The 20,379-nt window shown below is 34.8% G+C and overlaps 4 protein-coding genes and 1 long non-coding RNA gene across 5 annotated transcripts; 1 reads left to right on the forward strand and 4 right to left on the reverse strand.

The window, feature by feature from the left end:
* Positions 1–21: 21 nt before the first annotated feature.
* LOC128389640 (luc7-like protein 3) lies at positions 22–1,914 on the reverse strand. Its single transcript, XM_053349261.1, has 3 exons — positions 1,710–1,914; positions 1,401–1,564; positions 22–1,247 (listed from the first exon to the last, which is right to left on the reverse strand). Exons 1-3 carry the CDS (start codon positions 1,818–1,820, stop codon positions 356–358), a joined length of 1,167 nt encoding a protein of 388 aa, XP_053205236.1. The 5' UTR covers positions 1,821–1,914; the 3' UTR covers positions 22–355.
* Positions 1,915–4,592: 2,678 nt separating this feature from the next.
* LOC128389664 (uncharacterized) lies at positions 4,593–6,202 on the forward strand. The gene is made up of 2 exons (XR_008325483.1): positions 4,593–5,514; positions 5,604–6,202. It is a non-coding gene; the product is annotated as an uncharacterized LOC128389664 (long non-coding RNA).
* On the reverse strand, positions 6,104–8,442 carry LOC128389661 (target of EGR1 protein 1-like). Its single transcript, XM_053349283.1, has 5 exons — positions 7,878–8,442; positions 7,754–7,794; positions 7,404–7,695; positions 7,076–7,335; positions 6,104–7,010 (listed from the first exon to the last, which is right to left on the reverse strand). The coding sequence occupies exons 1-5, from the start codon at positions 7,989–7,991 to the stop codon at positions 6,305–6,307; spliced, it is 1,413 nt and encodes a 470-aa protein (XP_053205258.1). The 5' UTR covers positions 7,992–8,442; the 3' UTR covers positions 6,104–6,304.
* A 376-nt stretch (positions 8,443–8,818) lies between these two features.
* LOC128389658 (raf homolog serine/threonine-protein kinase Raf-like) lies at positions 8,819–11,677 on the reverse strand. The gene is made up of 5 exons (XM_053349282.1): positions 11,521–11,677; positions 10,982–11,370; positions 10,330–10,795; positions 9,643–10,257; positions 8,819–9,542 (listed from the first exon to the last, which is right to left on the reverse strand). The coding sequence occupies exons 2-5, from the start codon at positions 11,339–11,341 to the stop codon at positions 8,977–8,979; spliced, it is 2,007 nt and encodes a 668-aa protein (XP_053205257.1). The 5' UTR covers positions 11,342–11,370; positions 11,521–11,677; the 3' UTR covers positions 8,819–8,976.
* A 172-nt stretch (positions 11,678–11,849) lies between these two features.
* Positions 11,850–19,379, reverse strand: LOC128389598 (fatty acid synthase-like). Its single transcript, XM_053349211.1, is given in 8 exon segments — positions 11,850–12,092; positions 12,181–14,117; positions 14,193–15,743; positions 16,088–16,649; positions 16,883–18,034; positions 18,037–18,629; positions 18,716–18,868; positions 18,927–19,379. Coding segments are annotated over 8 exon segments (6,210 nt in total). The 5' UTR covers positions 19,072–19,379; the 3' UTR covers positions 11,850–11,975.
* Positions 19,380–20,379: the final 1,000 nt, after the last annotated feature.

Genomic DNA, 20,379 nt, shown 5'->3' on the forward strand with positions numbered 1-20,379 from the left:
TGAGTTAATCATAAAGAGGAATTAAAATGTAATTACATTTATTATTTTACAAGAGAAACGAATTTTCTTGCACTGATGATCAACAGAGAGTAAGTTACAGTTATTTGAACGAATCAAATGAATAGTTTTGAAAGAATATTTTACAAAATTCGAAAGAAGAAAAAAAAGATACGAAATAAATGATAGATGAGAAATGGCGATGATTTCATGAGATGTTCGTAGTTGTTTAATGTGGCTGATTGTTAGAGTGTTTAACTTAAGTTCCACGAAGAAAATTGAGTTTAGTTTAATTTTGATAGAATTTTAAATGTTAGAATCTCAGAATAGTAACGATTTGTATTCTAAATACTTCGAGTCATTGATCTTTATCTTTGGTTGATTCGTTTCTTTTAACATGGTTAGGACTTCGTCGTCTTTCATTGTGTCTTGATGATGTTGATCGACGATCATCTCTACTTGAATGTCTATCATGATGACGACGATCTTTTATTCTATCAGAATGTCCTCTATCGTGTCGATCGTCACGATGCCTGGTATCATGGTCTTTAGCTTTATGGTGACTATCACGATCACTTCTTGTTCTAGATCTTGATCTTTCATGTGATTTGATTCGATTCCTGGAACCATTTCGAGTCGATGAATCTGAAGTTCGAGATCTACTGGATGATCGAGTCTCAACTGATGCTTCCCCGTTCAAATGGGCTGAGCTTTCATCTTTAATTTCACTTTTTCTTGGCTCTTTACGATCTACATCCCTATCAGCTCGACGCCTCTGAAGTAAATCGTCCAGAGCGGCCTTAAGTTTACCATAACCAACGTGTTGTTTACCCATCAGGTGATCCTCAACTCTTTGTTGAACATCATTGACGATTAGAAAAGCACCACAATTATCACAAACTTCCATTTGTTTTTCTTGAGCTGCGCCCATTTCTGCTCTCGCTTGTATCCAATGCATTGATAAATTTCCTCGTTTCAAAGCGGTTCGATCTTCTTTCAATTGTTCAACCTGAGTCATCAGAGTTTGTGCCTCTTCAACTTTACCATCACATCCCAATTCTTCAATTTCTGTTAACAATTTTTCTATTCTATCACTAATCTCTTGCATTTTCTCCTGAATTTCATCACTAAGGCAACTCGAATTCCCTCCTAAAGTTAAATTTTCAGCCTTCTCCGTTTGACTGGCCGCCAATCTTTGACGAGCCCGTTTGATCCTTCTTTCTACATCACCTAAAGTTTGCTGACAAAATCTGAAAGAAAAACACAAAACAATTAGACACAATTAGAAGCAAAACATGTTGATAAATGAGAACTAGAAAAAAACCACTACCGAAACAAATCATAACACCGGATCAACCGAAGAAACAAAAAACTATATTATCAATAAGAAATCAACAATTTACCTAATAAATTCATCTTCATAAACTGATTTCTGTTTCCTTGTTGCGTGTTCCTCATAACATTGTTTTATATAATCATCATGAATCTTATGACAAGGACCCATATCAGCCTTTGTATTGGTGAACAGTTGGTTGGGACAAAAGTGAACTAGAAAAAATTTACAAATCTAAAAGAGAAAATTGAAAAAAAAGAGAAATTGAAGAAAAGCGAACATTGATTAATCACCCAGAATATGATAAAATTGCCTTAATAACAATTGAAGAATATTAAAAAAGAAATTAAATTGTTCAATCGACAAAATGTTTTCTTACCCTTGGATGAGTCCAATCTTCTTTGGCATCACTTGTTTTCTCTGTTGGTCTTAGATTCCGTTCTCGACCCATCAACTCATCCAAAAGCTGACGAGCAGATTGTAAAGCCATAAGTGATTAAATTGTCGATTAAATTGTCTCCTTTTAGAATACTTGACCAATCAACAATCAAAAGATTTCGATGAAAACAAAACAAACCGATTGTTTTTCTTAAACCTTGACAACAGTAAACTCTTTAAGAGTTAAAGCGCGAAATTCAATTAATACCAGATTGTGAAAATTATTTTTATTCCGTAAGTAAAAATGAAGAGTTAATCTTACAAAGGCAATGCAGAAAAACCGCTGACTAGAAAAAGGAAGTTTGCAATGCAAAAAGAACCCCAGATCTACATGTATCTGGTTTACATTAGTGAACTTAGAGCGGTAATACCAAGTCAATTTGACGAGTTGAGGAAGTGTCGAAAGTTGAAGGTAAAAAGTCCTGCTATTAAAGCGGCTCTGGATAAATTATCTCGTGTTCGGAAAGGTATTGCTGAAGATAAATATAATATCAAGGAAGCGAATCTTTTCATTGAAGGTGAAGAAGCTGATCAATCTGATGATGATGATTTCCTGGTCGATGGTACACCAAGTATAAAGACTTTTTTTTCGAAAAGGAAAAAGAGTGGTTATGATAGTGAATCCGATGAGGATGATAATTACATGTAATGTCGAAACACAGTGAATAATAAAACGATACATGAAGTTAAACAGAATAATTAATGGACTTTGTGGGTGCGAGTTAATGATAATTATTCTTCTCTCTCAATTCTATCAAAACTATTTAGTTTTATATCTTTTCTTAGAAAATTCGGGAGAATTAGAGAGAGAGAGAGAGAGAGAGAGAGAGAGAGTTAGTCGTCGAATTGACCACCTGAGAACAATTAATTAACTGAGATTACATTAAGATAAAGGGAATTACAATAATTGAATAATTAATAATAATAAAGAATAGCAATCAAGATCGGAGATTAAATATGATTCATATAGTTCGGTGTAGTTTTCATGAGATTCAGTGAGGTCAGATATTTACATGTGATCATCAAAGGATTAACCATTAGTTTTTTTCTATGTTTATATAGAAAATTGTTTTAATTTTTTTCGTAATCACTGATGAATTTTGGGTAATTTGTTCATTTTATTCATCTTCATGTAATATTGAGCTACTTGACTAATTGTTCCGAGAAGTTGACCAAATGAATTGATTATCTGCGAAACTAATTGACAAAGAATTGAAAAAAATTCTGCCATCTATCGGGTTGACTAATCCAAAATGGGAACTCGACTAAACTTCTTGGTAACTTGGTGAAAGTTACTGAGAAATGATGTATGATGACGATGAAGAGGATCTTCAGGAAAAAGTAAAATCAAAGAAAATCAAACCATCTAAACCTTCAGCTATGGTTAAACCAATTAAAGTTGGCAAACCAGAGGAAATTGAAGAAAATTCCGATGATAATTATGAAATTATGGCATTGGCTTCGAAACGCTGATGAAGAAAATGTCACGCAAACAATTGGCAAAGATTTGACTTTCTTCACCGATGAAGATGGTGTTACACACTTAAAGATGTATTGTCTTGACGCTTTTGAGGATACATCCATTCACGCTGGAAGGGCCTACATCTTTGGTAAAATTAAGGTTAAATCTGATGCTAAATCATCCGGTGATTACATTAGCTGTTTAATTGTTGAGAATATAAGTACATTGTTTTGCACAAAAAGTGACATTAGCGTTTATCGTCCCAACTTGAAAACGAAACGTTATTTTGATCTAATTTTTTACAAGCAGATTGCTTAACCATTGTTTCACATACAAAAAAAATTTCGTGAAAATATCACGATTTCTTGAACAGTTAACAAAAACTCTCTTGAATCTTTTACAGTAATTTTTTCCAAGCATAATTTCAAATGATAGTTGAGTTAATTGTTGAAAAAATTTGGACCAAATATCCTCGTTATTTGAGTTTTTAAGGCCAAAAAACGCGACTTACCTCGAGCAAATTATATTTTTGCTCGCTAGAATCGTTATAGCTCGTTAATCTGCCCGAATTTTGGCATTCAATTTTTTCCGTGATTAGTCCTAAGACCTGATTACAACTTCATGAAAAAAGCTCTTCTCAATACTTGAATCGATCTTAGTAGTAAAGGAAAACGCTACTGTCACTTTTTGTTCAAGATACTGTAGAAAAGTTTATTTACTTCCAGCCATGAGAGGAGATAATCGAATCCCTGTAGCTGAAGTACACAAAGAATTCACCGAGAAAATTGCTCCCAAATATTAGATTAAGCTCTACAAGACTCGAAAAGTTACAAAATTTTATTCATTCGATCAACCCAATGTTCCCTATCAAGCTGATTATTTAGAAGTCGTTTATGGTTCTGATTACTCTGCACTTTCTCCTGATTTGAAGGGTGAAACTTTCAACCGAGTTTTCAACACTACACAAACTCCATTGGAAAGGATGATTCTCGAAGTGAATTTAAAGGGACCTGGTTGGATTCGTGTTAAGAATTTACAATTGGTTCATAATCAAGTCTCTTGGTGTAAGAAGGAATTTTCTGTGGACTATTCGCCGAAAAATATTTCTGTGGAGACTAATGATATTTTTCGGCGAATAGTCCACAGAAAATTCCTTCTTACACCAAGAGACTTCAACTCAACTTAACAAATTTACGAATCAGGTAAATATGGAAGAATTGGAAGAAGAAATTTCCTCTTCCTCTTCTCTCTCTCTCTCTCTCTCTCTCTCTCTCTCTCTCTCTCTCTCTCTCTCTCTCTCTCAGTTCCTCCTCTTTTTGTTTTTCTCTTTTTATTTTTCTCTTTCTCTCTCTCTCTCTCATTTTCTCTTTATATCTCTTTGTGTGAATCTTAGCTTTTTTTCTGCATTCTCTTTGTAAGTCAAGATTTAACTCATCATTTTTTTCTATTTTTTTCCACAGATTCTTCTAAAGACAACCTGAGGAATATATTTATCTATCGCCTGTACAACCACCACCGGTTCTCCTTGTTTTTTGCCTTCCTCGTTTGTCTAGCTCACTATGACTGAAAACAAGCCTGTTGTATTTCCATTAAAGCCGATGTTCGGTCGGTTATTGAAAAGTTTGGAGGAAAATCCGATGTCTACAACTTACACTCAGGGTCAATTAGAATTTGTAACGTTATTTTTCATTCGTCCACTTGACTCACCCTTTCTTTGGGATTCGTTTGTCATTCTGTTCAATTCACTTGCTCCTGGTGAACCTGATTTGGATGAGTCGGGTGTTAAACGTGCCTATGCGGAAGTGGCCACGCGGCTTGAACAAGTGATTCTTGACTATAATCTTTCAGATTTCTATTATTGTATCGCTAGAAAAGAGAAAGATCTTGCAGATTGATCTCTCTTTTTTGTCTCGGTCACTCAATCATAGACGAAATTTCCTGTATAAATTGAAACTTGTCAACCATCAAAAAAAATTTTCTAATAATGTTCGCGACTTAAAACTTTGACATGGAATCAAATTATTGTAACAATCAAAAGTTAAAAAGAATAAAGAATAAAGTGTCGCCACCTGTTGACTTTTAGAAAAAAATTCTATTTGTTGTCTTGTTTTGATCTTGATCACTTTCGAGTTGAAACTTTCATTTTTATTTACGGAGTAAAAATATTTTTTATTACAATCTGGTATTAATTGAATTAACCAATTTGAATTATTATTATGCAACTACCTGTTAACAACGATTCTCTCTCACCAAAGGTTCTCAACTTGAAAAATTTACGAATCAGGTAAAAATGGAAGAAAAATTTTCCTCTTCTCATTCTTTCTCTTTCTCATCTCTCTCTCTCCTCCTCTTTTTATTTTTCTCTTTGTCTAGCTCACTATGACTGAAATAAAGCCCACTGAATTTTTAGCCCCAATCAAGCCGATGGTCGAACGTTTATTGAAGAGTTTGGAGGAAAATCCGATGTCTCAAAATTTCAATGAGAGTCAAATCGAGTACGTAGTGTTATGGTTCTCTCGTCCGATTCGCACACCCATGCATTGGGACATGTTTATCAAGATATTCAATTCACTTGCTCCTGGTGAACCGGATTTGGATGAGTCGGATGTTAAACGAGCCTATGCGGAAGTTACCAAGCGGCTTGAACAAGTGACTCTTAGCTATAAACTTCCAGGTTTCGATGGTTGTATCGCTAGAAAAGAGAAAGATCTGGTAGATTGATCGGCCTTTCAGTTACTTTTCGTCTCTTTCAGTTCTCATTTTCGAAAAAAATGTTGACACAGTTAACTCAAATAAAGATGATTTAATGGAAACGGCAGTGGTCCTAGAGAACGTTCTATTCTCACATAATAAAACAATCCTGATCTGCGAAATTGAACTTATTTCTTCATTATTTATTTATGTTTAATGTAGAAAATTTTCCATGATATAAGAATAGAATGTAATAAACAAGAATTGACGGTGGAAAACAATTCTCAGAACATTTCAGTTGATTGATTTAAGATTAAGAGATTTGATCTGAATTTCAAAAGATCACTCGAGGTCACTCTTATTGTCCGTTTTCAATCAAAATCTTAAGACTTGTTTTCCTCATTGGATGAAGTTGAAGATTCGATCTCTTTATCTTCCAGTGAATTTTCATCTAATTTGTTTTCTTCCTCTGGTTCCTCTTTATTAATCACGGACAAAATATTAGTTATTCTCGAACTTGGTTTCGAATATGTACTAAAACGAATGAGCAACGGATCCTTTTTACCCGTCAGAAAGATTTTGTTGGTGATCTTTTTGATGTCACTTGTTGAGAAATTAAGTCTTCCGCTTTTACCAGGTTTAGGCTTCGAAAGTTGAATGATAAAAGTTGCTAAACAATATCCGGTCATAAAAGCGTCGTAACCTGACCGATGGATCCCTGATTTTACTTGACCATTTATATGTTCCGAAGTTTCCTCGTTCGAACCATTGGTGGCCGGTATTTCTTTGGAATTTGATATGGAACTCATTTTGAGCAATATTCTTTTACGACTTTTACTCGGTTCTTTGTAAATATCCTCATCGTCTAAGATAAAATCGATATCATGAGATCTTTTACATTCCGCTCCATCTTTACACCAACCATGTTGCCGATAATCGCCACAGATTTTAAGTCCATCAGGCTTTTCTCCAAGAATAGTAGTTTTCATAGATCGATGGACAGTATAGCTCGAAACCGAATCGGTTGGAGTAAAATCGATAGCGATGAAACACTTGTTCGATACAAATCTCTCAAGATTACGACGTTGCCTAAGAATATAAAGTCACATGTAAGTAAAAGCTAAGAATTTCAGAACAGAATTTCAACCTGATACCTTTGATAGAAAAGATATTCCAAATAAGAGCCTTTAGGGCAAAATCCGTGTTCTGCAATATACTTGGTGTCGAATATTCCTTTTGGAAAAAGTTTATCAAGATCGGCGACAAATGAGGTCAATTTAGGTGGTAGAGATGTCAGGAAATTGTGATAGATGAAGATGAGGTCAAGCAGTCCGTTGTGAAATACCAACGGCACTTTTTTGGAGATCAATGCTTTGAAAAGATTCCTTATTGAGTGAGTGTCAGAATCTGATTCCTAGTTGTGAGAGAGAAAAATTAACATGAGAAAAAAGTTCAGTGAAGCAAACTAACTAACTGACTAACCTGTTGACCTCTTAAATATGGAAGACCGGATGACTGTTGTAATTGGAAATCGAATCCGTGAGAGACGAGGAATGACCTTGATTCATCTTCTAGGACACTTTCTTCATTACACAAAGTTAGTATCTCGTAATTGGAAACTTTGAAATTCCATTCATTGAGTTCAATTTCTTCGGGAATTTTGATTGAATTGTCAGCACGCCTACGATTGTATCGGAAAAATGACAGGCCAACAGATAAGATACTTCGGGTTTTGGCCACCTCTCCGATTGCTTGGAATCGATCTTCAATATCTCTGCAAACAAAACGACAGGCAATCAGATCAAAACTGAGAGATTTAAAGACCAACTTACTTGAGGATTAGTTTCTTTTTATCGCCTAAACCACTAAGTTCCTATAAGATTATGAGAAAATACCAAAGATTAATCAATTAATCAACAAAATCAAACAAAAACAACAATGACACCTGACACTCACCAAATCGATCGCCACAAAGTGAGATTGTTCAATGGCTTTGATGAGATGAGACCAACAAAGATCAATGTTGCTTGAATTGACTTGAATACAAGGAACTCGATCCAATTGATCCATTTGAAAAGAAAACAAAAAAAAACAATTAAAAAGAAGATAAAATGAAATGATTAAGATTGAGAAGTGGTTGAAATTGAATCAGTGGAAAAGCTTAAATGTAAACAGAAAATCATATGTGAAAGTCACGTGATTATCTTTTCACAATCATCAACAATCGGTGATGCAATCGGTGTTTTCATGGATCGAATTTAAATTAAGTGAACTTTATGATGTGAAAACAATCAGATTAAATTGTAATTGTCGTTTTTTTCACCTTGAATCAGTTAGAACGATGATTACATCAGATAAAAGTTCTGATTGTTCATCTTTGAGGTGATGATGAAAATTCTGATCAACTGAATTGGTTTCAACTCTTTCTTGATGAATATAAATGAAATGGAATCAATATTAATAATCAAATGGATTTTATCTAAATTTTTCTTTACTTTGATTATCAAATTCTATCAGGTGGTTGAATTGTTTTATAATTTTTGGGCTAATTGTTGATTGGAAATCATTGAATATGCGCCGAGAGAGATAATTAGAAAGCATTGATCATTTTCCATGAAATTTACTTGCCAAGCTCTTCTCGAGTAATAGACCTGCGTTCATTTAAGGTTAAAGTTCAACAATTCGAACATCTAAAATCATTATGTTGATAAAATCGTAAAATGACTAATTCTTTTTCGTGTTTGGTGCTTCGAAAAGTGTCCATTCGCACGACGAAATGCCAAAGTGAAATTAATTAGGGGACGAAACTTGATTAGAAGAATCAAATTTGATCGATTGGATTCGTTTGACCTTGATAATTAAGTTTTTCGATCAGAATATGACAAAAATAAATCATGTAAAAATGTCAATTCACTTGTTGTTTATTATTTGAAAGAATAGATATAATTTATTGGAAGAGGTTGAGATGAAAAGATTAAGAGAAAGAGAAAGAGAAAAAGAGAGAGAGAGAGAGAGAAAGGATGAGAGAGAAATAAAAATTGTCACTAAATAATTACTAGGTAAAGCTATAGAATGGGAAAGCTGTGAATTGTGAATTAATTGGAGTTTTCGGAGAAGCACAAACGGGTCCCCAAAAATCTTCTGACTGTATATGGGTTCTATTTAAAGTTGGCTCTGAAGTAGATCGATGAATCTTTGGCAATGACCTTGACAAAGATTCAAGTGAAGCCAAAATTTGCCGAAACAAAGGTCTCTCGTCTTTTGAAAATGTGATACTATCTTCTATTAAACGTATAACCGCTTTAGGCGTATCTTTCCTGCATTTAGTTAAATCGGGCCTAAGGATACCTCGTCCAACCATAAAAAGGATTTGGTCTTTGTTATTTATGTTACTATATGGCAATTGTTGAGTGAAAAGTTCAAACATCACGATACCAAAGGCATAAACATCCGATTGAAAGGAAAAGGGATTTGCATCTTTCATCCTAATTACTTCCGGTGCCATCCAAAGAATGGAACCCGTAGGTTGATTAAATTGTTGAGATCCGTTCCATTTGGTTTTCACAGTCGCTAGACCAAAATCACCTATTTTCACAGTCAAATCTTCGTGTAAAAATATATCTATTGTGTAACAAAAAAAAACAAGAAAGGAAAAAGAGGAACAATTAATATTCATCAATAAAATCAACAGGTGGAAATTAATTGGAATGAAAATAATTACTGTTCGTTTTAAGATCACGATGAATAATATTCTTTGCATGCAGATAGTCCATCCCTTGGGCAGTTTGCCTGCAAATGTCTATTGATTGGGCAAGTTCAAATTTGGTTTCAAGAACATGTAAATGTTTATAAAGAGATGAACCTTCACACCATTGGGTCACTATTGTAAGTTGTGGTTTAGATACACAGCCCATAAAAAGTAGTATATTAACATGGCGAGTCTTTCGCAGTACAGCGACTTCATTTTTAAAAGCTTGTAATTGTGCAGGAGTTGGATTGGTAACGTTTAACTTTTTCAATGCTACTGGTCCATGCCAATGTCCACGGTATACAGTTCCAAATGATCCACATCCTATTCTGGGTCCAGTGAAAATTTCATCATGTGCTATCTCCCAGTCTTCTATTGGTTCTCTACCTGTTGTACTGGGTTTTCCTTTGTGTACTAAATTTTTAGCAGAACTTTCATCGGCTGATCTTGCTCTTGGACGCCATTGTTGTCCACCTATTCGTGTATTAGTAGGTGATCCACCAGCACTTTGGGTTCTAGTTGGACTTGTTGTTGCATTATTTGATGATGAAGCTAGATCACCATTATTGGTGAGCATACTACTGTAGCCTGTAGAGAGAAAGAGATGATAAAATTGATGAGAAATATAATTACGAGCTACAATTAAATGTATTAACTAACCAGATGATGATGTTGGATATTTGTGAAACTCTTCTGAGAAACTTTGATTGTTTTGGTTAACACAGTAGACATTAGGAGCTGATGTGGATCTTTCTCTTTGAGAAAATCCTGATGGTTGCATTTTACGTCGAGTTTGTCCATTGAATGATTCTCGAAGTTGATTGAATGATGATTGACACTCTGTTACAGATGAGGATGAAACTCCATGTTGAGATGATTGACTGGGTGGTTGGAAATAAGGTCCACTTGAAGGATTGGTAACTGCCTTATAATAAGTTGAATTATTTAAAGCTAAAAGATGACCATAATAATTAGAGGAATCAACGTTTAAAGGTGAACATAAACTGGGCACAAGGCTAGCACATCTCTGGTGGAAACGAAAGTTACATGTTTGACATCGAAATCCATGCCAAAGTAAACGACGGCAGCATTCACAAAAGGCAAGTGAAAAGAAAGTCTTACGAACCTGTAAAAAAGATTAGAGAGAATAGAATATAAAATGTAAACATTAAACAGTTTGCAAAACGAATGAATTTCTCAATGAAAAGGAATATGTTACACTTGAGATGCAATAAGAAAGAATAGAAGTAGACATAACTGAATGTAACATATAATATAAAAAGGAGAATAGAAGAAAAGAAAAAGAAATTACAAAATTATGAGAAATGGAAGTCCTTATGGGTGAAGCTCGAGCTTCAACTACAATCTCTTTTCCTTCTAGTGTGCTAATATCTTGATTCCAATCAATTCGGGCGTGAGTGGTGTAAGTATATACATCACATATTTCGGGCGTTAATTTCCTAATGTCCATGGCTTTTTTAAGAGCTTCTCCAACTGTTTGACCAGCTTTCACCTTAAAAGAGGTTTTCTCATTATTGGGTAGATGAGCTCTAACCACTGAGCTCAAAGGAGATTTTGGTGTCATCGGTGGTCCCCCAGCAACCGAATCACAAACAACCGGACCATACAATGAAGAATTGTTCCAATAAAATTGGGTCTGTTCTTGCTCCATGGAAATGGCAAATATTAAATATCAATATTCTTTATTATTGTTAATGTATAATAATAAAGAAGAAGAGAGAAGAACAAAAATAAAAATGAGAAAAACTGTCGGAGAGGAACAATCAAAACACAGAGAAAAAAAAAATTCTATCGATTTTACTCGTGTAACGAAAGGAAAAGTCAACAGACCGAAACCAATAGAAGACGAACAATAGACCAGAATTCGGAGAACACAAACTACTTTGATTAAACTCGTAAAAAGAGAAATAAAAACAATCAATTTAATTGGAAAACAAGTTTAATTATCTTTTAATCTCTAATATTTTCATTCCATCAGCTCAGTCGATCCCAACAGCAGCTCCTCTCCTCCTATATCTCAATTCCAGTGGCGCTTTTTATAAATTTGTCAATCGAATAAAAAAATTCGAAAATTGATTTTGATGTTTTGATTGAAAAAAGAAAATTATAATTTATGGTGTGCAATTTGCAGTTGAAATGAAATCAAGGGAAGAAGAAAATTTAACGAATAAGAAAAGTTTGTTTGTTTATTATGATTCGATAAGAAAATTGAATTTCCATTGAAATTGGAGAAAAGTTTTGTCTTTTTATCGACGAACAATTTTACTTGACAATTCCAATTGATTCTAATTATTTTTTGGTAAAAATTCCTTGATACCAGCGAGAATTTCATCTTTTCCATGGTTAATTATCTCGAAATGATTTGATTTAATAAAACGAGTATCAACTGATCCATCAACGGCCTAAATTGGAACAGAGAGAGAGAGAGAGAGAGAGAGACAATTAACAATCGATTAGTATTATTGTTAGAAAATTAAGTGATTTAATTACCGAATCCATGTCATGATTGAGCTTATCTAATAGTGCTGATGGTTGATCGTTCGCTTGGAAATGTATCACTTTACCGATGAATTTATGGTCAAATGTAAGATCAATTATCGAAGCCATTTTATCCCAAAAGCCGAAGAAAATTTCAGTGTTTTTTTCACCAGAATCTCCGGTGATTCCTTCGAGAACACTGATTATTTTTAGACGATCGTTTTGCATATTTCGTTTTCTATCCATAGATAATCGAGGATCTTTCAGAGTTTCCCAATTAAAGTTACCCGATTCTCTTAATCGACGAAAGAATTTATAACTTTGTTGTTGACCTACCGGCGATGTATCAATAAAGATCATATGCTTAATACGATTTGGACCTAGTCGAGTTTGTATCTTTCTCGCAAGGTCAAAGGCGATCGGTACACCAAACGAATAGGCAACAAACAGATATTCCGATAGATTGGAAAACGATTTCATCATTTCTTGATAATATAATTCTGTTAATTGGTCAAACTTTTCGATGGCCAGAGCTTCATCTGTATAGTTGATTCCAATTACTTGACAATCGAGACCTTCGGCCAATGGCATCATTGATAAAAAGTCGGCGATCGCCGGAGGAAAGAAAAAGATTGCATTCTCTTCACCAGAATTTAATGGAACTAATAATTTCTCCTTGATTACTTGTTTGGACTCTTCGTTGATCGATGAGCCCGTTTGGTCCATCGTTTTCAGATCATTGAGTGTTAATTCAGCGATTGTAAATTGTTTAACTGTTTGATTAAATTCTTGGGAAAGAAATATTTGAACCTCGATTGATTGAACTGAATCAATTCCTAATTCTCTTAATGTTTTATTATGATCGACTGATCCAATATCTTTCAGTCCCATGATTCGAGCGACTTTGGTGAAAGCATCACTCGCTTTTAAAGTTTTCTGAACTGATGGAATTGCCGAATAGCAAACTGAATAATCGAGTCCTAAGAAAATGTCCAAAGTTTTCAAAAAAGAGTCGATACTTTGATTAAGATAACTACTGATCGCTTGTTTATCGCCAAAGGTTCGAGCGGCTAAACCAACATCGGCAATCGGTCCCCATTCAATTGCTAAGCCCGGTAATCCATCTTGTCGCCGGGATTCACAAATTGTCTCAATATAGTGATTAGCGTAGGCGTAATTGGTTTGACCTAAATTCCCTTGTACCGCAATCGATGAGAAGCAGATAAAATATTCTAATTCGGGACATTCGCTTCGAGAAATTTTGTCAAGATTGTTCGTTATTCTAATCTTTGGATCGCAAACAGTTTGGAACATTTCTTTCGTCTGATTTTCGAATAGGCCATCTTTAAGAACAGCGGCTAAATTGAAAATTCCTCCAATTGGACCTAATCGAGTTGTCTCTCTGATTGCTCGAGCCGCTCCTCGAAAATTTGTCAAATCAAATCGCACGATGACAATTGTCGCCTGATTATTGGTTAAATCTCGAGCATTTTTCAAACAGAAACGTTGATAACCCGTTTTTAGGCCCGATCGAGATGATATAACAATTTTCCTCGCTCCTCGAATAACCATCCATCGGATCAGCTCAAGTCCCATTCCTCCAAGTCCACCAACAATTAGATAACTTTTATTGGGACAGAAATAAGTCCTACGATTTGTAAGTAAAGATTCAATTTGGATATTTCCACTTTCATCAGTTTCGTTCATTTGAATCAACAGTTTACCAATATGTTGACCTTTTCTCATGATTCGGAAAGCCTGTTCAACGGACTGTTTATCGTAAACTCGACTAGGTAAGGGAACAATTTGACCAGTTTCGAAACCCGTTTCGAAAAGTTTCTCGATCATTTTCAGCGCTGATTTTGATCTAGAATTTTCTTCAATACTTGTCAACAAATATACCAGACAAACAGTTTCAAATGTTTTGTTATCCTCAAGATGATAAGTTTCTGTATCGAGAACAGATAAAAAAACGATTAGATGAAAAGTATCACCAAAATTTGCAACAATTTAAATCGACTCACCTAATGGATTATCTTGGATAAAATCCCTTTTACTCAGATCGATAAATCTCCCTCCCGGAGATAAACATCTAATTCCAGCGATCAATTTATCGTCAGTCAATGAGTTAAGGACAATATCAACACCACGACCTTCCGTTTGTGTAAGAATATGATCTTCGAAAGAAACTGATCTTGAATCTGCGAACGATGTATTCTCATCCAATTGAGGGAACATTGAAATTACAGCCAATCGTTTCTCTTGATTACTCACAGTCGTGAATACTTTACATCCTAAATTGAGAGCGATTGAGATGGCCGCAAGTCCAACACCTCCGCTTCCCGAATGGATCAGAACAGTTTCACCGGGTTTCAAGCCTCCTCTCACAATGAGTGCATAATAAGCTGTCATATAACAAACAGGAATCGTCGCTGAATCTTTGAGAGACCAATTATCAGGAACTAGGAACATAAATGAAACCGAATCAATCGGAATATAACTTGCGAATCCTTTACTCAGAACAACTCCCATGACTCTTTGTCCATCGGAAGTTGTTCCCGAAAATTCAAGACCCAAATCGAAACAATTTTCCTTAGGATAAGCTTCAACTGGAACAACTCCACTAGCGATCAAAGTATCACGAAAATTGATCGCAGCAAAAGCCACTTTGATCAACTTATCCTTCGAACAAATTGTCTTGGAATAATTTTCTGTCCAGTTCAAAGTCTCCAGCATTCCCGCTTTCTCGAAGGTGTAATAATAATGATCGCTGATAACTTTATTCTCTTTTTCCGTATCAATATCTTCCAAGCTCATATAGCCCCACGATCCATTTCTGTAGATATTTATGGTCAAATCTTTCTCGATAATTTCGTTCAATTCCATGGGATCGATGGTCGTTTCCTTTTCGTCAGTGTTTCGAAACAAACATCGTAACTTTCTTCCCTTTGGTTCCAAGAAAAGACAATTGAAAAGTCCAATGATTCCACTGTTAGTGCCTTGGGCGATTAACCAAACTCGATCGACTTGAGAATCTAAATTTTTCTTCACCTCATCAATCCAATCGTAGTTATCATTTTCTATTCTCACTCGACTTATTTTTGAACTTTTCTCGTCAAATCTTTTACGAAATAAGTCAAACTTGATGCAACTTTGATCAACAAACGATTGGGCCACTTTAACGTATCCAAGGTGCTCGATGTCAAAGTTTTTCCGCTCATTAAACTTTAATTTTTCGTCAATACTGTCGAAAGGTAATTGATTGAGTATTTCCTTTTCCGTAACACTAAGTTCAGTTCTGTATTGGATTAGAACAAAATGTTGATCGAGATTATCGAATTTCTTTAAACCGATTTCGATACTTTCACTTTCATTTGAGGGGAAAATTCTCGATGAATCATCGATGTAAACAATTAAATCAAGATCTTTAATCGTCGTTGAGCTAAATTGTTTTCCAAGGTCAATGAATTCACTGAACTTTCGCTGAGTTTCACAATGTTCACTTATTTTAATTCTCTGTAATTTTGGAAGATGATTGATGTAACCAATTTTACGATTTCTGATTTTTTCGTATTACTCAGAACCACGTCGAGAACAGAGGTCAACGCTTTATCAGGCCAATTTGTTAGAATATCGTTCCAAAGATGAATAGATTCTTGCTCAAGGAGTAACGATAAAGGTTCATGGCGAGTTTGTGACTTGATTAGAAATCGTAATAAACTCTTGTCAACAGCATCGTAAACACTGTTATCATGTTTCATTTTTTTCCATGAAGATGAACAAAGTTGATGATAATCTTGTAACTCTTTCAATCTCTGACAATTGAGACTAATCCGGTTGTCCAGGTAACTTTGAAATCTACTAAATGCTATTTTCGGCTGGTCAAAGTCCCGCCGTTTGATTGCAGTCCAACCAATACCATCGAGATTAAATCCATAAGTATTAACATAACCATGAGTTGAAGATGAGACCATCAATAGTTGAGATCCATCTGAATCTTTGAAAGCTTCGAGCGATTGATTGAAACGATCACTATCGAAGAGAAAATTTTTCACCGATGTCGGTACCTTAAGTAACCTCGATTTGGTCTCCCAAAATTGATCGATCTGAAGTAAACTGTCCAAAAAAGCGATCCAATCACCCGAGTATTTAACATAACCAATGCTCCTTGTGGCCTTACAACGGGATAAATTTTTATACTTCCTCTCAAAATGATAACCTCTCAGTCTGACAAATTGATAAATATCAGATTGTTTAAGTTCATCGTCATCCTGAACTGAATCAGTTCTCAAATTAAACTCAATCCCACCAGAATCATGTTGATTTGATATGGCAATTGAAGCTGATCCAGTAACAAATACACTATCAATTGATTTGATTACAAATTTAAATGTAACTGGATCATGTATGATAATTATGTCCACTTCCTCGTTCATGGAACAAGCTTCAATAAATTTAACATCCCAAAGTCTAAAATTAAACTGACCAACTTGTAATGGCCGATTGAAAGATAATAATCCCAAATGCTTACCAACCAGGTAAATGAATCCCGCTGCAGGCATGATCACTTTACCGTCGATAATGTGATCTGATATATTTGCATATTCGGGGTCAAACAAGTCAATATGATGAGTTGTAGCATTGGTTGAGGAAAAGTAATCAGGGTATAAGTTATTGTTGAATTCATTTGAATGATCCCATTGAATCAGTGGACTAATTGATGGACATTTCTGTGGACTGGATAGTTGATCTTTGGGTGAATTTTACTGAGATTTATATTCTGACCAAGTAAATAAAGTTCACCAAGAATCTGCCAGATCGATTTGACCTTAGAACTTTTTTGGTAAACGTTGCTAATCTGGTCTCCACTAATTAGCCGAATATCACCATCAATGATTAGAAAATCAATCTCTCCAAGAGTTTGACCTGATCGACCTTCAAACTCTTTCGACGACCAAATTGTTCCATTTTCGCCAGTCGATTTTCTTGCAGATTTTAGGTAATTTTTCAATTGCGAAAAAACATCAATTGGGTTACCTGAGATCTTTTGATTTGTCGACTTGTAATCAGTAACCATCTCTTTGAAAGATTTAATTTTAGCAGCGAATTGAGTGATTAATGTGTCGAAGCCTAAAATAATATCAATTTCCAAGTTCAATGAATAGAAAAACTCGATAATCGAAACAGTCGAAGAAAATTTGTTCAAATCCTTCGCACAGTTGAGAAGGTCACAGAATTCAGGTATAGATGACAATCCATCGGGTGATTCAGTGAGTGGACTCAAAATTAGTAAGCCCAATTGTCGAGTGGAAGATATTTGTTTGATCTCTTTCGTTGTGATCGATTTGTTTCCACTGATTATTCCATAGGCACGGTAAATCATTCCCGATTCAGGTTTCGAACTTGAAAGATGATCTAATAAGGAAAGAAACTCGACCGTTTGACATTCTTCGTTAGTTTCGAGCAGTTTAAATGACTTTTCGATGCCTGACTTAGTTCTGTTGGTGAATAGAACTAATCTTTCTGAACAAGACCAAGAACATTCAGTCTTTTCGTTACCCTTCAAAATAATATGAACATTTGCCCCACCGAAACCAAATGCATTCACAGCGATCAAGTTATCACGGAAACACTTTCGCTCAATCACCGGGACAATTTGTCCATTCACAAGAGGCTCAATTTCAGGGTTATTTTTTCGAGGCGGGATCATCGGTGGAATCAGTTCATTCTGGAGTATCAGTGCTGCTTTTGTGAGTGACGCTAAGCCCGCTGCAGCTTCGGTATGACCTAAATTTGACTTTAAAGCTCCGACATGAATCGGCTTTTGACTTTCGGAACGATAAGCATCAAAATGGATAGACACTCGGTTTTATCTCCAGCCTGAGTTCCAGTCAAATGAGCTTCGATATAGTTAATATCCATTGGACTGACTTTTCCATCTTCTAGAGCGCCAATCATGGCCTCTTTTTGAGCATATCGATTAGGAAATGTTACTCCTTCTTTCTTATATCCATCGGTATTTGATTTAATTCCAATAATTTGAGCATAAATTCGTTTTGCGGCCGATTTACGTTGTACAATCATCGAAATAATTGCTTCACTTCTAACATAACCATCGGCATCACTATCTAAAGGTGATGATAATCCTCGTTTTGATAAAATGCCGAAATCACAGAACGAAGCATTAATAAATGATCGTTGATGAAGACACAGTCCGGCGACAATTGCTTGATCACATTCACCTGATTCTATTGAAAGTTTAGCTAATTGTAATGCTGTTAAACTAGATGCACATGCAGTGTCAACACGTATAGATGGACCTTTAAGATTAAAATGATAAGATAATCGAGTTGGAATCGCTTGATGAACGGGACTTGATCGAGGTGTTAAATCAGTATCATCGATAAAACTTCCGATGAAAACTCCAGTCTTACTTGAAGACCATTCACTTGGTAAAATTGCTGATCAATTCGAGAGAAGAAAAAAAAACAACAAATGATCAGAATTGATTCGATTCTCTTTTATTCCAATCAATTGATTGACTTACCAGCATCGAAAAAAGCTTCATATGTAACTTCATAGAGAAGTCGAACTTGACCATCTAATAGATTAGCCTCTTCCTTGGTTAGGCCGAAAAAGTCGTTGTCAAATTTAGCCGATTCATTGATTGATCCACGAGATTTTGGAGTATTCTGTAAAACTGATTATCGGGACAACAATTAACAATTAAACTCTTGAATTGAAACTAAATCAATTACCTTTTGGATAAGGTGTCTTGTCACTTCCGTAAAGTTTTTCTCCTTTACATAATTTATCCCATAATTGATGAATATCAGAAGCTCCTGAAAATCTTCCGCTGATTCCACTGATCACAATTAACTTGTCATTATCAATTGATTTCATTTCGTTTTTAATTTTTCGACACCAAAATTGTTTCAATTGCACAAAATTAATCAGTAAAAGTAACTCGCGATTTAGACAAACAAATTAATGGAAATCATTGTAACATAATACATTCAGTAGTCGATGATGATGACGATGTTGTTGACAGTTGTAATTTGAATACTACGAATGGACTAGAGATAAAGTGGACAGTTCGCACGAAAAGGTTTGTCCAAAGTTCGTGAGCGAAAACAAAAATACAAAATCGATCTGATATCGTTAATGATTAACAAGTAAATCAGGAAATACACTTAATCCGTTATGATACAAATGAACGAATGATAAAAACCATTGGAAAGGCGGAAAGATCATCATCACCATTATGATGATTTATTTGATTTAGTTGATTCATTTAATTGTCTGTAGTTAACAGTTGAAGCCTCAAGTTACCCTGCCAATAAATTGCTAGTTGAACAAATTAAATGAAACGAATCAAATGAAAACTGTTCAATTTTTTCAAATTTTATTCACATTCGGATTTATTATTAACTAATATGATTAACAAAACAATTGATTTGATTGAGAACAGAACAATTTATTGATTGAGTAAAATGAAAAAAGTTTAAACACTAACAATTAAAACAATTTCAACAATCAAATTAACTGAAATGATGAGATGAAATAAGAGTAAATATAAATAAGTTGAAAGAGAGAAGATCGAATTTTTTTTTCATTCGATTCAAACTCGAATCCATTGAACTTTTCCCTCGAATCTCCGGAAATTTATCTCATTGTTGAAAATCCACCGAAACCTTCATCGAAAATGTCTGCTTCGAAACCTTTTGAACCAACTTCAGGGAATCGTCTTCGTTCACGTCTTAAGTTTGCTAATAATTGATACCTTTCAATTGGATCAATTGCCTGAGGTCGAATCAAATATTGAGATGGAATCATCAACAATTGATGCTTAATCTCTTGCGATGATAATCCTGATGGTAAAGGTGATGATCCACTGGACAATGTACCTGAACCGATACCTGTTAAGGTCAATCCATTGGAAATTCTCGATCCCTCTGGACTGACAATATGACGACAATCAACATGAATTATCAACATAATCAGTAATCCAAGCAAAACGATAATTAAAGGTAAATCAATTGCTACCATTTTGTTTCCTCGTTTCATCTTTAATCGTTTCGCTTCAATTTCCTATTGATCTGATTACAATTAATTCAATTATTTATCCTCAACAGGGTTTATTAGGCTTTTCCAAAATCAATCTTTATTAATGTTATATTAATTGTTGGAAATTCAGTTTTTCATCCAAAT

This window comes from Panonychus citri, unplaced genomic scaffold (genome assembly GCF_014898815.1).
Source record: "Panonychus citri isolate SS breed McGregor unplaced genomic scaffold, ASM1489881v1 Contig00109, whole genome shotgun sequence".
NCBI lineage: Eukaryota > Metazoa > Arthropoda > Arachnida > Trombidiformes > Tetranychidae > Panonychus > Panonychus citri.

Excerpts from the sequence above, each read along its gene's own strand:
- LOC128389640 (XM_053349261.1), bottom strand. The coding sequence starts at position 1,820 with ATGGCTTTACAATCTGCTCGTCAGCTTTTGGATGAGTTGATGGGTCGA. Across the intron at positions 1,565-1,709 it reads AAGATTGGACTCATCCAAGG|ATTTGTAAATTTTTTCTAGT; the intron begins GTAAGAAAACAT and ends TTTCTCTTTTAG. Across the intron at positions 1,248-1,400 it reads TATGAAGATGAATTTATTAG|ATTTTGTCAGCAAACTTTAG; the intron begins GTAAATTGTTGA and ends TTTTTCTTTCAG.
- LOC128389658 (XM_053349282.1), bottom strand. The coding sequence starts at position 11,341 with ATGGAGCAAGAACAGACCCAATTTTATTGGAACAATTCTTCATTGTAT. Across the intron at positions 10,796-10,981 it reads CTTCCATTTCTCATAATTTT|GTTCGTAAGACTTTCTTTTC; the intron begins GTAATTTCTTTT and ends TCTTTTTTACAG. Across the intron at positions 10,258-10,329 it reads ATATCCAACATCATCATCTG|GCTACAGTAGTATGCTCACC; the intron begins GTTAGTTAATAC and ends TTCTCTCTACAG.
- LOC128389661 (XM_053349283.1), bottom strand. The coding sequence starts at position 7,991 with ATGGATCAATTGGATCGAGTTCCTTGTATTCAAGTCAATTCAAGCAAC. Across the intron at positions 7,795-7,877 it reads ACTTTGTGGCGATCGATTTG|GAACTTAGTGGTTTAGGCGA; the intron begins GTGAGTGTCAGG and ends ATAATCTTATAG. Across the intron at positions 7,011-7,075 it reads GAATATCTTTTCTATCAAAG|GCAACGTCGTAATCTTGAGA; the intron begins GTATCAGGTTGA and ends TTATATTCTTAG.